This window comes from Perissodus microlepis, chromosome 8 (genome assembly GCF_051167445.1).
Source record: "Perissodus microlepis isolate ML-2025 ecotype Zambia chromosome 8, ASM5116744v1, whole genome shotgun sequence".
Lineage (NCBI taxonomy): Eukaryota > Metazoa > Chordata > Actinopteri > Cichliformes > Cichlidae > Perissodus > Perissodus microlepis.
Window position 1 is genome coordinate 29,475,824 of NC_140468.1, and position 15,684 is coordinate 29,491,507.

Below are 15,684 nucleotides of genomic sequence, written 5' to 3' on the forward strand. Positions count from 1 at the left end.
AACAAAACACAACAGAGTAAGAACACTGAAGTGTCGTCGGAGATGAGAAACTTGCAGCAGCTCACCTTTCACAGTGTTCTTGCTGTTCTCCAGAACGCCGCCCTGGACAACATCAGACATCAGCGGCGTCTGTTGCCGTGGAGACTGGGTGATCTGCGTTACGGCTACCAGTTCCTCGTCTTCCTTTGATAACATTTTGCTCGTTTCCTTCACTACGCTCTTTTTGACATCCTCTGTTGCTTGAAGCTCCGCCCACGGAGACAGGCGGCCAATGACAGACGAGGAATCGTTCGTCTTGGGTCCCTGCAGAAGCGGCTTCTCGTCCTCCTCCATTTTAGAAATGGCACTTGGTTTCACGTCACTGCGAGTCTTTAGCTCGTTCTCAGAGTTGGGCTCTGAGGAGGAGGAAGAGGAGGAGGAGGAGGAGGAAGATGAGGAGGTGGAGGAAGAAGATGAGCACGAGGAGTGGGCGGCTCTCTTATTGTGAGGATTTTCTGAGTCGCTGCTCTCGGACAGATCGGATGTCGTGTCGGTCTTCGGCTTCTTTGGACCCGCCTTCTTCTCATCTTCGTCACCTTTCCTGCGTTTGTTCGCAGACTGCTTCACCTTGGACTTGGGCTCTGAACAAATGACAAACAGGTGGGATTATTCTGTGCCTGTGTGAGACTCTACACGTGATAGCGACAGCCACACGTACAGATTTATTTTGGACAGATCGTCGTGTAGTCAGAGGTCAGGACGGCTGGGTTCATTTACAGACATTTTAAACATTTTCAGTATCAAAAACAAAGCTATGCTGCTGTATCTTATTAAAGATGTTAAGGAAAGAGACAAGAACACTTGCACAGTCACATTACTGTCTAATACTTTTCTGTTAATATGTTGGACTGTTGAATCGTCATTTCCACCCACCTATTGTTAGGGGCTGTCAGAATGCACAGTTTCAATATTCAGGACTGGAGGTAAAACCTCAGTCTGACCATGACAATAATCGCCGCAGAGCCAGTGAGAGGTTAGACTGGTTTAGCCACTAAACTGGGTCAGATCCACACACATGGGTGAGGCGTAAAAATGTAAACTTTTCCTGAACAGAAACCTACAAACTAAATATGATGGTACATAATACATCATGTAAACTAACATCTATCGTCTGGTCCAAGTCTTACGTTAAACTAACCTTTGCACAGCAACCAAAAATTGCTTCTTTTTTTCCATAGGTTAGGTTAAGGTCATAGACTGTACATAAAAGATGGGGAAAGCCACCATGACATCACATTCTGGTGAAGTCACTTTGTGAACGGTGAACATTTATGCTGCTGTGATTTCACTGAGACACAGGCATGATATCTGTTCTGTTCGACTCGATTTATTGTTTTCAATATGACATGAAACTGTGGACTTTTTACCACAACGACTAACTGGAGTTTTAAGAGGCAGCGCCTCCATCAAACGCCTTCACATGTGTGCATGTTTTAGCTTTCTTGTGATGAAACCCGACTCACCTCGCCCTGCGGGCTCTTCTCGTCGGTCCTTTTCCTCCTCTGGAACGCTGCTATCTGATCCCTTCCTCCTGGAAGAACGAGAGTTGCGCTGCTCTCTCTGCTCCCGCCCGCTGCCACCAGGCGAGTGGTGTAATTGGCTGGCTGGTTGCTGACTCTGCTGCGATTGGCTCAGTTGTTGGGAGGCCAGCATGCCCTGTGAGCCTTTAGAGTTGGGGCCTATTGATGTCATGATGGGGCGAGGGCTGTTAGCCTGGGCTCGTGTGTAATGACTCTACAAGAATGAAAACAGAAATAAATAACAAATTTAATTTATGTACAGAAATCTACAGAATCACAAACATGAGTCTGATTTTACCTACCAGTACACAACGTGCACCTCAACAACATCAGTAAAACTTCCTACATCAGATTCTATTGTGTGGTTTCCACTGTTACGGCCGGCAGGCTGTATGCTCCACACAATCAAGCATTGGCTGACACATTTATACGTGACATTAACAAACAAAAGAAATAACTGGGCTACCATGGGTGTGAACTGTACAGACTATGAAGTAAGAAAGGAACACTGAAACAACTACTACAAACACACCGTTCTTCTATATGGTATCTATACGACAGTCAGATATGTATGACTGCTTGATATACTTCTGCAATTAATTTAAAACATGCCTGAGTTTAGCTTCAGTCAGAGGAACGTCCACAGGCACGAACACTCCCTGGAAGAGGCTGGAGTCATCAGGGTTTACTTTGTACTTTCTCGTTTCAGAGAATGTTCCTATTTATCACGCGGACAGGAAAAACCCTCCATCTGTGCAGTGTTGAGGTTACCCGACAGGCTTTGGGTCCCAGTAACAGCACAGAAGCTTCTGGTAAACAGTAGCTATTATGCAGTTGCCTAGTTTAATATGTGAAATCATGTCAGTGAAGTTTAAACTACTTAACTTGGTGGGTGAAGAAGAACAGCTAACACTATCAGTCTACTGGGGGGTTGGTGTGAAATACAAAGAGCACAAAGGTAACATCCCCGACTGCAACTGAGGGTCACTGCCTACCGTCATTCAAATGACCCACAGCAGACAGGAAGGACAATATTGCTATGAACTGCCACCACAGCAGTGATGGAAGATGACACACGGATGGCTGGAGCTGTCCTTAACTTGGGTTTTATAGGCTGCAGAGTGCAGGGCAGTGAGCTGATCTCAGGCTGGAGAGAGCTCATCAATGACAGCATCACTGTCCCAGCACATCCTGATACTGTGACTCTCGCACAGCAACAAAGACACGGTCATTCTGCTTCTTATGGTATATTAGGTAATGAGGTCCCAGAGCTGCAGAGAACATGAAGGTGCATTTGTCTGTAAAGTAGATGAAAACCTACAAACCAGTACGCTCAAACGATTGTAACCAGTATTGTACAAAAGACAATGCTGCATCTGCTGATCTATTTCTGCTGTTTACAAGAAGGTGTTCAGTGGTCTGCACGCTGATAACCCCTGTCCCTGAAAGCACACCTGCTCAATACGATTGGTGAACTATACTACGCTGCTTTACAAAATCTGCCAGGTGTTAGTTTACTGTACACATACAGCAGAGTACTATGCAACACAGCAGTCAGTGCAATTCACAAGATGTTTACAAGGAACTAAATTTGCTAAATGTCCAATTTGTATTTACAATAAACAACAACCTGCATGTGATTATCTAGGCTTAGCTCTGCTTTGGAAAACGACATGTTTTTCATTCTAGAGCAGCGGTCCCCAACCCCCGGGCCTCGGACCGGTACCGGTCCGTGAGTCGTTTGGTACCGGTCCGTGAGTCGTTTGGTACCGGGCCGCGAGAGTTGAGGCTCAGGTGTGAAATGTATAGTTTTCAGGGGTTTTATCGGTTTTCAGCGTTATTTTGTTATCGTTTTTATCGTTTACTCGGTTTTCCTGGGTCTTTTCTCGTGTGTTATGAATAAATTTTCTTTTGTTCGGTACCGGTACCAGTTTTATTTTGTTGTATTTATCCGCGACACCTTAAAGGCCGGTCCGTGAAAATATTGTCGGGCATAAACCGGTCCGTGGTGCAAAAAAGGTTGGGGACCGCTGCTCTAGATGACAGTGATGCCGATCTGGCTACATTTGTGCTGCACGAGAACGTCACCATTTGTAAGTGAAATAAGTGAAATGAGGTCTTTAAGAGTTTTTTGTTTCCATCCCTGTGGAAGGCTGACACCGAGGCCTCATTACCAGGCTGTGACTTCACTTTTTGTTTGTGGCAGTGGGCGCTCCTTTCCCTCCCATTAGTCAGCGTTATCCTTAATTCCCAGCGTCAGTAGGTCAATGAAGTTGCCTCAGAGTGAGAGTCATTGAACTAAGCACCTATCCACTTTTCATGACCAACATGGGCCCGTGGTTATTTCCCTGTAATCACTAGAAGCTGACAAACACTGACATTCAGCGTTGTGTGGTCGATGTTAGTCTGTTCCTGTTAACACAACTTCTACAGACTCTGACTGACATGTTGGAGGCTGCTGTGCCAGTGTGTTTATTCACTCTGTGCTGTTGCTGACCGTGAGAGGGTCACGTGCTAAAACGGTCAAACCGTGGCTTTGATAAGGACAGAACCTACAGCCAGGCACATGATGCACAGGACATTCAGTGTCTGTGAGAGTTAGTTCTTGATTCACGTGATCTAATCCTCGGTGAAAGGCATAGCAAAAAGCAACCCCACACTACACAAGACACTGCTGCACTGACCTCTGTGGTCACACACACACACACACCGTCACAGCTGGGAGCAGGTGAGCCTGGGAACAGCTATATTACCCGGGGTGTGGCGGAGGGTAAAGCAGCCAGTAGATGGCGCTGTGAGAAGCACTTTGGCCTGGTTACTCTTTTAATGAACATGTGAAACACTGCTGTCTTTGACGTCCATGAACACAGAGCACAGATTTAGGTTTAATGTAATCGGTGTTGACAGAAAACGTTTTAAACTGAATTAATGCCTGAATATTATACGTTTAAGATGATTTAGGCAGGTCAGCTATATTCATTTAACAAACACTGTCACAGAGCTCCACATTTTACCTTCATTTGTCTGCTTATTCAATTACTCCACAAGCAGTCCAAAAGACAAATGGAGTAAAACTACTGATACTTGATGTGACCGAGTGCCTGCTGAGGCAGCCAGTAGTATTTAATAAAACCTGACTTACAGAAATGAACCAATAAGCCTGAGAAGACAGATCAGTCCGCTTCCACTGAAGCTGATCACTGACCGTGTTTCCAACTTTGTCCCAGTGTGTGACTCTGGCCCCAGACTGCATCTCAGTTCAGAGCTCCACTCCAGATAATCAGCTTGTTTTTTTATAAGTACCAAATGAAAACAGTAATCGCATCACGGCGCTTTACATTGTAAGTACAACCCTGAGCCTGAGTTAAATTTAGGGGTGTGTGAAAATGTTGAGCACAGATGACGTCTGTCAGCTTTGTTCTACTGCAGAAAGTGTAGGACTGGAGGGTTGGGAGGTGGTGTGGCAGTGGGGGTTCTGGGGTACCTGAGTGTTGCCAGTGGTCCCGCCGGGTCTCCCTCCCGCCATCTTTAAAATGTCAACGACAACAGGAAAAAATAATAAAAAGAAAAATAACAAAATGAAATGAACACAAAGAAAATGTGGGACAAGGAGAAATGTTGTTATTGACTGCGGGACTGGCTAAGAGTTCAACGTTAGCTCCTTACACCAGCTTGCTTCAAACGAGTCTTACGTGGCAACTTGACATTACATCACCACAGTTTAATGGTCACCTGCTGACATCGCAGGCACATTACACGGCCAAGAGGTGAGCAGAACAACAGAGAGCGCCTGTGTGTCTAACCTCTTAGTCGAGGTTCATAGAAACTTTTACTTTAAAGGCAAAGGTGGCAATTTAAAGATACGGTGAACACAGAAAATAAGGAAGCGGACATTGGTCAAACAGCTCTGTGGAAGATTCGGAGCCACAGCCCTGTTCAGGGAATGCTGATTGGGAAATGTAAATGTAATGACGTGGAGCGTTCAGAGATCTGTGTTGACCAATGTCTCTGACACGGACAGATACACAGGAGGATGCAGATGATGCTGAGATTAGATGAAAAGCAGCAGCTTGTGCTCGCTAACAGAAACAACACCAAAAGCCACATGCTGGATGCATTCAGCTTGACAGTCATGAACACACCAATCTTTTTTATTCTACAGCTTTGTGTGTTTCGTCTCATCCCTTTGTCAACTCCACACCCTCATCAACTGAATATTTTGCATACAATCCATTATTTATTCCTCATTTCTAATTTTTCACTGAGTCCCTACAGCACAGGTGACAGATAGTTTATCACTGTATCTCATATTTGCTTCTGTGTCTTTGTGCGTCTGTACTCACGTGGGCAGCGTTGTTGTTCTGACTGGATCGCGACCTGCGCCTGGAGGTAATACCGATGTTTTCCCCTTTCAGCAAAGAGTGAACAACGTCATCCAGAAAGGTCATCTGGACCATGGATGGATCCACGTTCTGAGGCTCTAGCACCTGAGCACACACACCAGGTTCATTCGACACTCGTATCTTGGAGAATTCAAACGATATCAAATGATGAACAGAAACTAGATGCAAATGTAAAAAACATCATTACAGTATTTTACGTTACTCTGCATGTACAGGTCTATAGCAAGAACAGAATATCTGCAGACTGCTAACCAACCATTGCAGGTATCCTTCAGCCTCGGAGCAGATACACCAAAACCAGGTTTCATCGGCCTCTGACCCTGAGGTAACTAAGATTCAAGCACTTCTGAGACTTTGAGTAGATCCATCTATGGTATCAATCTGATTTCACTGTAAATCAGTAACTGGGCAGATTCATGCGTGCTTTCATTGAAGGCTAACGGGAAAAGTCAAACTCCACTCCTTTTGCCTCTGTCTCTTAATACCAGATGAAATCAGATGAAACGTCTGTAAATGATTATTATTTGAAACAGGATGAAGACAGAGGGGTGGCTGTGTCTCAGGTTCTAGTTAAGGTCACACGTCCCATCCTTTCAATCCATTTCACACAGTGTAAAACTACTTAAATAATAACATCACATAACTGTGTGTGAGTGCATCCACGTACCTGGTCATTCATAACGACCATGTTTCGACTGAAGAGGTCGTGATGTGTAATGATACCAGTGAACCACTGGGTGGCCGAGTCTTGTCTGTACACACGCACACGGTAGCCATTTAATGAGTAGGGACCTGCAAGCCACAGGAAACAGTTCCCACTGCATGTTCCTTATAAAACAACTATTACAGTAACGATGTCACTGACGTGGTGAGCTTTAGCAAAATAAGGCAGCATGTTAAAATGCGACCACACAGTCCAAACAAAGACTTACCTTGCATAAAAATTTCCTGCACCTTCTGGTCTTTGAGCCAGCCTTTCACTTCTTCGTGGAGCTGAGGGTTGTCTCTTAACACTGGGTTTTGACTGTCCACCTCATCCTTAAAGACACCAACAAGTACCAGCAAATGATTAAACACGTGTTTGAGTCAAAGCCAGCTCAGAAACAACCAGACTGACACAGACGATGGTTTCTCAGCTGACGGGGGCACCGTGTTCATTTCAACTTCAAAAGCTAATAACTCTTTAGAATGTTTACATTTCTTTATTAACGTGACCAGATATTATTATTTTCACAAAAGTCCTAAATGTAAGAAAAGAAAGAGTTACGTAAGTGAAGCCCACACGTCACAGTGTGTCAGAGCCTCCGTGTCCTTCTTGCACAGGCTGCTGTTAGCTCGTGGATCTGCTTTTCTGTAAAGTCTAATCTAGACGTCTCTTCTTTGATGAATGGTTCGCACCCTGTGCTCAGTCCAGACTGGGATCATCATACCGTACTTGCTGGAATGTGGTTGATGAAAAGATCCAATGATCCTTCTTTCCGGTTCTTTGGATTTTTCCGACTGTAATAACGGACTGATTTTCCCTCTGCTAACATTCCCTCTGCTAACATGTGTCACTCCCACAGTGTGTTGTGGGTTCAGATAAAAAGCTTGGAATAATCTTCAGACAGCTTTCCTGCTTAATTCAGTTTATATCTACAGAATAAAGATTTTCACACTTCTTTTCTAATGCATTTCAGTGTTTTACGATGTTTTCGTGCATGTTCATACAGCAGTCGTGTCAACAAAAACGTGCCTTTGTGATCGTCTACATGAGCTTTAGCACGATGTACAGCAGTGCTGTGCACACATTGTTGTTTAATGACTGAACATGAGGCTGTTAAAGGATAAATACTAACTAATGCAGTCACCTCCCTCAGTCCAGACTCCTGGGAAGGGTAGCAGTGGTTGTTTATTTGTGCAAAGGCCTGTCTTGGTAAAAGCTAAAGCAGAAACATGATAAGAGCTAGCACGGGGAACTGAAACCTGTGGGTGAATTCAGCAGTAGTAATTACAATGACAGAAACTTGCACAGGAAGAAGGGTTTTAACGACCTTATTTTGGGGCACAGATACAAGCTCTTTGTTTTTGTTTTGTGCATTCAGTTTATTTATATCTCGATGACCACTGAAATTATTTATATAAAGTCAAGCTGCAAACTGCTCGTCAAAGGTGGCTTTGAAGCAGATGGCAGTTACTTGCACACATGTCATCCTTTGGTTGTCTCGGTAATCCTCTAAAAGCAGGTCATGTGTCAGCCATCGTATCCTGCCCTGGCGCTCAGTCACTGCACACCTCCAAGGTGAGAAAAGTCGGGACCATTTCGCATCGCCGCTGGTTATTTTTCTCTTCGTCACTTGAAGTCATCAAACATCATCAGAGCAAATCTCGTCCAGTGTGGACGCAGCATCTAAAGCTCCAGCATTACCACCATGGCTGAGACATCAGCGGATTCTCACCGCAGTGACTGAAAACGTTTAAAAATCCAACTTCTGTGAAAATCTGATGATGTTTAGGTTTATAAAAAAACAGATTCACTCTAAAACTAGAAACCAGGAAAATATGAAGTGTTTTTGAAAGACGTGATATTATGTTTCATACAGCTGTAAAGCTCAAATACTACCCAGAAAGATTCACACACACATATTTCTACATGACACCTTGTTGGAGTAGTTTCTTAGCTCTACAGTGTACTTGTTATTTGCTTTTAAATTATTTTCTGGCTTTATTGGACAGACACAGTGAAGAGTGACAGGAAAGCAGAGCGAGAGGGGAAGGCTGCAGCTCGCCGCTCTTCACCATCATACGGCCGCCCGCTCATCCCTCTGAGCTGATTCATTTATTAATGTACACTTTGTACTACAAAGTGTTCGTTTTTACTCTTGTGTGACCTCGTTTTGATTTCACAGTATAAGGCCCTCACTGTGGCACCTGTGCACACTACTACGTACTCTTTTTATTCTTTATCCCTTCGCTGTAACACATTAAAAGTATCAATAATTTAATTTTTCTATAACAACAGATTTTCTGCTGTGACAGTAAAAACACCAAGGTAACAGGTATAAGACAGAGATGTCACAGACTCAAAGGGGTGCTAAAAGACGACCGAGTAACCAAACCACAGACACCACACAGTCTCACAGCTCCGTGCACACAGCTCAGTCGGGGGCTTATGTGCACTACAGCTCGTGTAGTAACGATCCATTCTGAGATGTTCCAGAATAAAACGGATTATTGGTGTTTCAATCAAATAAGACGAGTTGGTCCTTATCCTGGTGACGGGCTGATACAGATCAGTAGCTGCTCTGATCTCTGAACGTTTTCTCATACATGAGATCATCTATAATCTTCTCTATTGTTAATTACTGTTTACAAAACTGTGAGATAAGAACTGGGTGTGAGCACACGTCCCTGTACGTCTCCTTACAAATAAAGAGTGGCAGGAGTCAAAAAGACACAGAGGCTGAGGCTCAGCAGGAAGTGAGGCAGCTTTCATTTCACCTTCTCTTTCATCTCCTTGCCCCTCCCTCTCTGATCCTGCTGCAGTGCTCTACTTTCAAAACCTTTTTTAACTCCAAATTAAACCAGTGTAGCCTAAAAATAGCCCAGTGGAAAGCAGCGTGTCTCATATTCTAGAATTTGTCCTTCTGATGACTAATGACCTCTGTTAATAGACTCCTCTAACTCTTAATCCATCCCAATGAGCGCACACACTATTCTCTGTGTGTGAACAGTGGGGCTATGATGTTGCCTGGTTTGTTAGTCAGTATGAAGCTGCAGTAATGTCTCCTCTGTGCTGTTTTACTCCTGACAGAGACAAGTACAGAGCCGTTCATGCTGCAGCTACAGTATGTTTAACTTATCCTTACACCCATACCTGTGAATATACAGTGGATCAGGCCCAGTGTAGACGTGTTTACACACCACACAAATACACAGCTTAACCAAGGCAACAGGCTAATGCAACCAAGCTTGAAGCTAGCTTACATGAATATGAAAAAAGAGACATTATAGTCATGGAGCAAAGATTCTGAGTAGTGTGAAGACATTCAAAGGTTTGTCAAAGAGGAAAATCTGTGTGCACAAGTGAAAAATGTATCAACTTTTCACAAAATTGTATCCTGTGAGTCCATCTGCTGAGATTCTGGCAAAGACTGCAGCTTCACGATTCATCTTTGCTGGTATATAAAGTAGTGGGCTTGGAGAAATGTCAGTTTGAAACGATGTTCTGAAACTAACTCGAGTCCAGCAACAATTTGACTCCTTTTTCTGATGGCTGTCAAAACTGAATGAGTGATGTAAGCTGGCAAAGACGAGCAAACTTCCAAAGCTTTTGTTTTGTCAGATCTGAGTGCTGACTCTATACACGTGGTTTTACGGAGCTCTTCCATACGTTACATCATAGTCTCCCACACAAGTCTCAATCAGACACAGCAGGTGACTGTGCAACAGCACAGAGCAGCTTTTGTATTAGGAACACTGCAGGGCATAAAGCCAGAAACTTGCTCTGAGGCTGTCAGCTGAACACTATTAAAATGGGTGTGTCAGCTGCCTGCTGCCTTCCTCCCCCAACAGTCACACTTCATGGAGGAAAACAAAGAAAACTTCTTAATTTTGTAACACACAGAAGTGATCCTGCAATGTGAACGATACTGAAAGTCCCCTCATGACACCATCAAAGAGTCGGGCTGGCAACAGCTTCCATGAAACCCAATACTTGGTACTTTGTGGTTTCCAGCCATACGTCCATTGGATGTTCCTGCTGAACTCCTAAAATCCCATATCCCATCCATCAGACTCGACTTTTCAAAGTGAATTTACACTTAACAGAAGCAAACTGTGTATTTGGTCGGCTCTATTATTAACAGATGAATCTGTTGGTGCTCTAGTAATACATTTGGGGCAGCGGCACAGCATCTGTTCTGTGGTTCACATGACTGGGCTGTTTTGATGCTGGACTGATAAGCATGCTCGCACTATGTGGTTAACAGTTGCCTCCTAAGCTTGCTCCTGTCCACTGTGTTGGTGCTGTTGAAGCATTTGAGGAGCATTTAATGATCACATGAAGTAAAGTTCTACTCTGCTGTACGTGAGCAGAGAGCATCTCTGCAGAAAGGTGGAGCGACAGATGTGAAACAATCAGTGTGTGCATCGTTTGGTCAGGTTGGTGAGTCAGCACTAACAGTTTTATTATCTGGCTGCTGCTCTTCAGCTTCAGACCACAATTTTCTAGTAACAGGGACACACACACACACACACACAGAACTGAGCAGCAGCCTGGGTTGGCCCACTAAACACTGACTTCATTGTACCGTTTATGCCAAACAGATTGTAGTCCCCGCCCCCTCCCACTCTCTTCTTCCTGTCCAACTCCAAAAATCAATAAATAAAACACTCTGAGGCTGCAGCGCACAGAGAGTGTGAGAGAGACACGACTGTTTTTACTAAAGAACGGGGCGCTCTGTGTGAACACGAGTGATTTAAGAATAGAGGAATTTGCAGTGTGTGTGTGTGTGTGTGTGTGTGTGTGTGTGTGTGTGTGTTACAACTCCTCTGCAGTCACACTGCCCCCTCCAACCTGACACTCCTTCCTTCCTGTTTCAGTCACCACTCATGTGGCAGACTGTGTAGTGTCAGTGTGTATATTGTAGTCATGTGGTTTATCATGAAGTGTGTATTCATTTGACTTCCTTTCAATATTATTTATACAGCACCAGATCACAATGAGTTGTCTCAAAGCATTTAATATTGAAAGGTAAAGACCTCTATACTGATACAGAGAGGCCCCGACAACCAAGCAGCCCCCTATGATCTGCTGCCACCAGCTGAGGGTGAGGGGAGGTCACCTGGTGATTCTAAATCGTCCACAGGTGTGGATGTGGGTGCTCGTCTGTCTCTCTCCCCTGTGCCAGATAGCTGATCTGTCCACAGAGCACCCCCGCCTCTCGCCCTATGGTAGCTGGGACAAACTCCAGCCCCCGCGAGCCTGATAAAGATAAGCGGAAGAGCATGGATGGATTTACATGTCTAATTTTGATATACTGTATTTGCACATTCAGTGGCCGTGTCGTTTACTCTAACAATCATGCTACATCGTGCATAAAAGTTGTACAGTGTGTGGAAATCTATAATTCTATAAAACAAATCAAATCACAACTCGGGGAACGCGGCAGCAGCTGATTCAACTTCTGTCTGACTGCAAAGACAACACAATACATGTTGCTTTTTCTGACTTGGGTTAAATATGAACTTCTGCCCAAGACAGTGAGTGCAGAACAGAGTCTCCTCATTAGGTAGGCACTGAGTGGAACACACTGTTGCAGCCAACATAATACAACAAGCTGCGTTCAGCTGCACAGCACTGACACACAAACATCAAACCGCCTCACCGAGCGCACACAGCACAGGTGTGCACGCCTCAGTTACTCACTGTTTTGAAGCTACGGTGTCTGCTGTATCTCTGCAGTCAGTGTCTGTGTGCTAATGTGCAGGTGTGAGTCAGTAGTGAGCGCTCACGTGCAAACATGTCAATCAGAGGACAGACTGCAACTGCACATGCAGCTTATGGTCATGTTCAGGTTTGGCAGTGTTACATCCAGCAGACACACCTCACTGCGCTCCACAGCCAGCGTCCCTCCATGGCTGCTGTATCCAACCGAAGTATGAATGACTCATTTTTCATTAGCACATTTAATTTGCTTACAATGTGTACAAAATGTGCTCAAAATCAACTAATCTGACGTTCTTTTTCAGAGTAAAGAAATCCTCTTGATTAATCATCGCTCACATAAAGGCAGCAGGGAGGTCTGAGTTTCCATGCTGCTCTCAATCGCTGTGAGCAGGTTAAGACAGGAAAGCCAGAAGGCTCATTTCAAATCAACATTCCTGCTTTAATGAGCCTTCTGTCCACGACAGAACTGAGACCAGTATGGTTGGAGCGTAGAGTAAAGCAGGGACGACATGGCCATTTTCATTTCCGCTCATTAAAGAAAAGGCACCAGCACTCAGCGGCACACGTATCAAAAGTAACAAAGTACTATGATTGTTCATCATTTTTATTAAGGCTGTTTCAGTTTCATCTCATTTTTATAGGCTGCTTCTTTTTTCCAGCTACAGTCTTCAGGGGTTGCCACAGCAGATCATTCACCTCCATCTCACCCTGTCCTCCGTATCCTCCTCTGTCACTACATCCATGAAATCTGCCCAGTAGCTCCACATTCATCACACTTTGTCCAGTATTTCCACCATCCCTGCTTTGCACATGCCCAAACCGTCTCAGCTTGAACTGCCGCTCCGATGGACTCGTTTCTAATGCTCCCAATGAACATCTGAGCATCTTCAGCTCAGCCTCCTGTCTTTGTGTAAGAGCCTCATCAACACCTGCGTCTCTCTATCTAACTCTGTCTTGCTTCTAATGACTTTGATTTCTCTTCTCTGCCGTCTGCAAACATCATACTCCGCAGACACTCCTGCATGACCTCATCTGTCCATCAGCCCTGCAAACAAGAAGGGGCTCAAAGCAGATCCTGGTGCAATCCAGCAGCTGCACACTTCACCACTGTGTCGCTATCCCCGTGGATGCCCTGCACCATCCTCACATACTTCTCTTCTCCTGACGTCCTCATGCAGTACCACATTTACTCTCCTGGCACCATCATATAGTCTCTGTAACTCCACGAGACAAAGTGCAGTTCCTTCTCTCCTTCTCTAAACGTCTTCATAAACACTCTCAAAGCTAACAGCACACCTGCCCCATGAGCATCACATCAGCGCTGTCCCTCTGTAGTTACTACAGTGCTGCACATCAGCTTTGCTCTTTAAAACCAGTAACAGTACACTTCTTCATGCATCCTCTCACTCATTATGTTTCCATCTGTATCCCTAATCTCTGCCTAGCCAGCTGATACAGGTCTCACCGTCTTTCCCTGGTATCCAGCCTCGCCTATAACTCACTATGAACCATACTTCGAGTCTGCCAGTACTGCTGTCTGCTGTCTACATCTCCCTGACTTTTCTTTACTAATTCTTGCTCTGTAGGCTCCAGAGGAAGAAGTTAGTAATGAGATCAAACACCTTCCTGGCAGCTCCCCTCAGCAGTACTTTATCAGTCATCTGGTGACTCTTCCCTACCACTCATCGCCCAGCTCAAATCTTCCCCTCACCAACATTCTTTCTTCGTTAGTTTCCACCATTTAATCCAAGCCTTTTGTCTTAGTTCACTTCCTCTTCTTGATTTCCAAACTCATCCTACAAACTAGCCCCTGACACGAGCCAGCTACACTCCCACCTCACAGTGTCTCTTTCAAATTGCAGCTTCTGAAAATCATGCAGTCCACCTGTGTGTACGTTCATCCACTTTTACACGTCACTCTATACTGACCACAGCCTTTTCACAACATCCACTGCCCTCCTTATCGACCCAACACCATCTAATCAACCTCTGTTTAGGGGTGGCTGTAGCCCAGGAGGTAGAGCGGGACCATCTACCCACTGAAAGGTAAGTCAAGTCTGCATGCCCAATGTTCTTAGGCAGGGTATTAAGACCAACCTGCTCTGGGTCCATCAGAGGGAGACTGTTATGATAACAGTCTCCCTCTGTCAGTGTAATCATAGAAAGCACTTTAAACAAGTGCTTGAATGAATGGATGAATGAGGCACGTAAAGAGATAAGTCTGTTTACTTCCTGTGCCTACGCGTCCAATGAGCTGCAGTCACCGATTTCTGCTCACTACCACTTTATCCAACTTACTCCAGAATGTCTTTTCCTTCTGACACCCAGCCTATGAGGAATACAGACATCCAGCCTTAGATTCATGATGGTAGCTGACGCTCTTCACCTCCACTACAACCCAATCGGCGGATCAGTGGATCAGTCCTCCGCTCATCCAGTCCAGTGCCTACTCAATTTTTCTTCCTATCTAATAGTTTGAATGCACCTTCACTACCTGCTATTCAGTTGTATATCCAACTGAATACCCATCATAATCGCTGAAGGACACATTTCTTCATTAAACATGACAAACTGTGGATTTTAAACTGTTGGTCAAACAAAACAAGGTGTTACTGATGTGTACTGTATGGCTTTCATCATCCAAGGCTCCTGCCTGGGTGCTGCAAACACAGTGACCCACTATTGGCCTACAATAGATGGATATCAGACATATATCAACCTCACTTGACCACTTCTATCTGCAGTGTGGGTTTGTGTGTTAATGTAACAGCAGACCACTCAAAGCTTGCTATCAGCGCAGAGTTCCTGTTAAGTTCCTGTTAAGTGTTTCTGCAGAGTTCCTGTTAAGTTCCTGTTAAGTGTTTCTGCAGACAAACGGACTAGCATCAAAAAACATTTATGACGTAATACTGTTCAACCTCCAGGTGTACAGGTGACATGCTCACTATTCCCAGGAGCTCTGTATGTTTTTACTACTAACTAACAAGTCTGTGTTAATCTGTGTTAAAGGGCCACCCTGTCTCTCCTCCACTCTTCCCAACAAGCTTCTCACTGACAGAAATGGCTTGCAGGACAAAAGTTCAGGAGATGAACAAGCGTCACAAACGTGCCTATCTGCGCCACCCGCGCACCTGGCAGGGTGACCACGAGAAACACTCTCCGTCTGTTTTCTCTTATTTGATGATGACGGATCGGTGCAGACACTCACACGTTATTTTAAAGGGTTAAAGTCCTGTGTGTGTCCACACGTGCCTGGACACGTATGTGTTCGTCATATGTGGAGATGAGACAT

The 15,684-nt window shown here is 44.7% G+C and overlaps 1 protein-coding gene across 2 annotated transcripts in view; it reads right to left on the reverse strand.

The window, feature by feature from the left end:
• jmjd1cb (jumonji domain containing 1Cb) overlaps positions 1-15,684 on the reverse strand; it is a 114,393-nt gene that overhangs the window by 22,580 nt on the left and 76,129 nt on the right. The window contains exons 4-9 of one of the 2 annotated variants that reach the window (XM_084938548.1): positions 6,895-7,000; positions 6,630-6,754; positions 5,903-6,046; positions 5,044-5,085; positions 1,503-1,773; positions 66-620 (exon numbers count right to left, since the gene is read on the reverse strand). In XM_084938548.1, coding sequence (XP_084794674.1) covers positions 66-620; positions 1,503-1,773; positions 5,044-5,085; positions 5,903-6,046; positions 6,630-6,754; positions 6,895-7,000 — 1,243 coding nt within the window. The remainder of the gene's footprint in view (positions 1-65; positions 621-1,502; positions 1,774-5,043; positions 5,086-5,902; positions 6,047-6,629; positions 6,755-6,894; positions 7,001-15,684) is intronic. The other variant, XM_084938549.1, reaches the window with a different exon arrangement.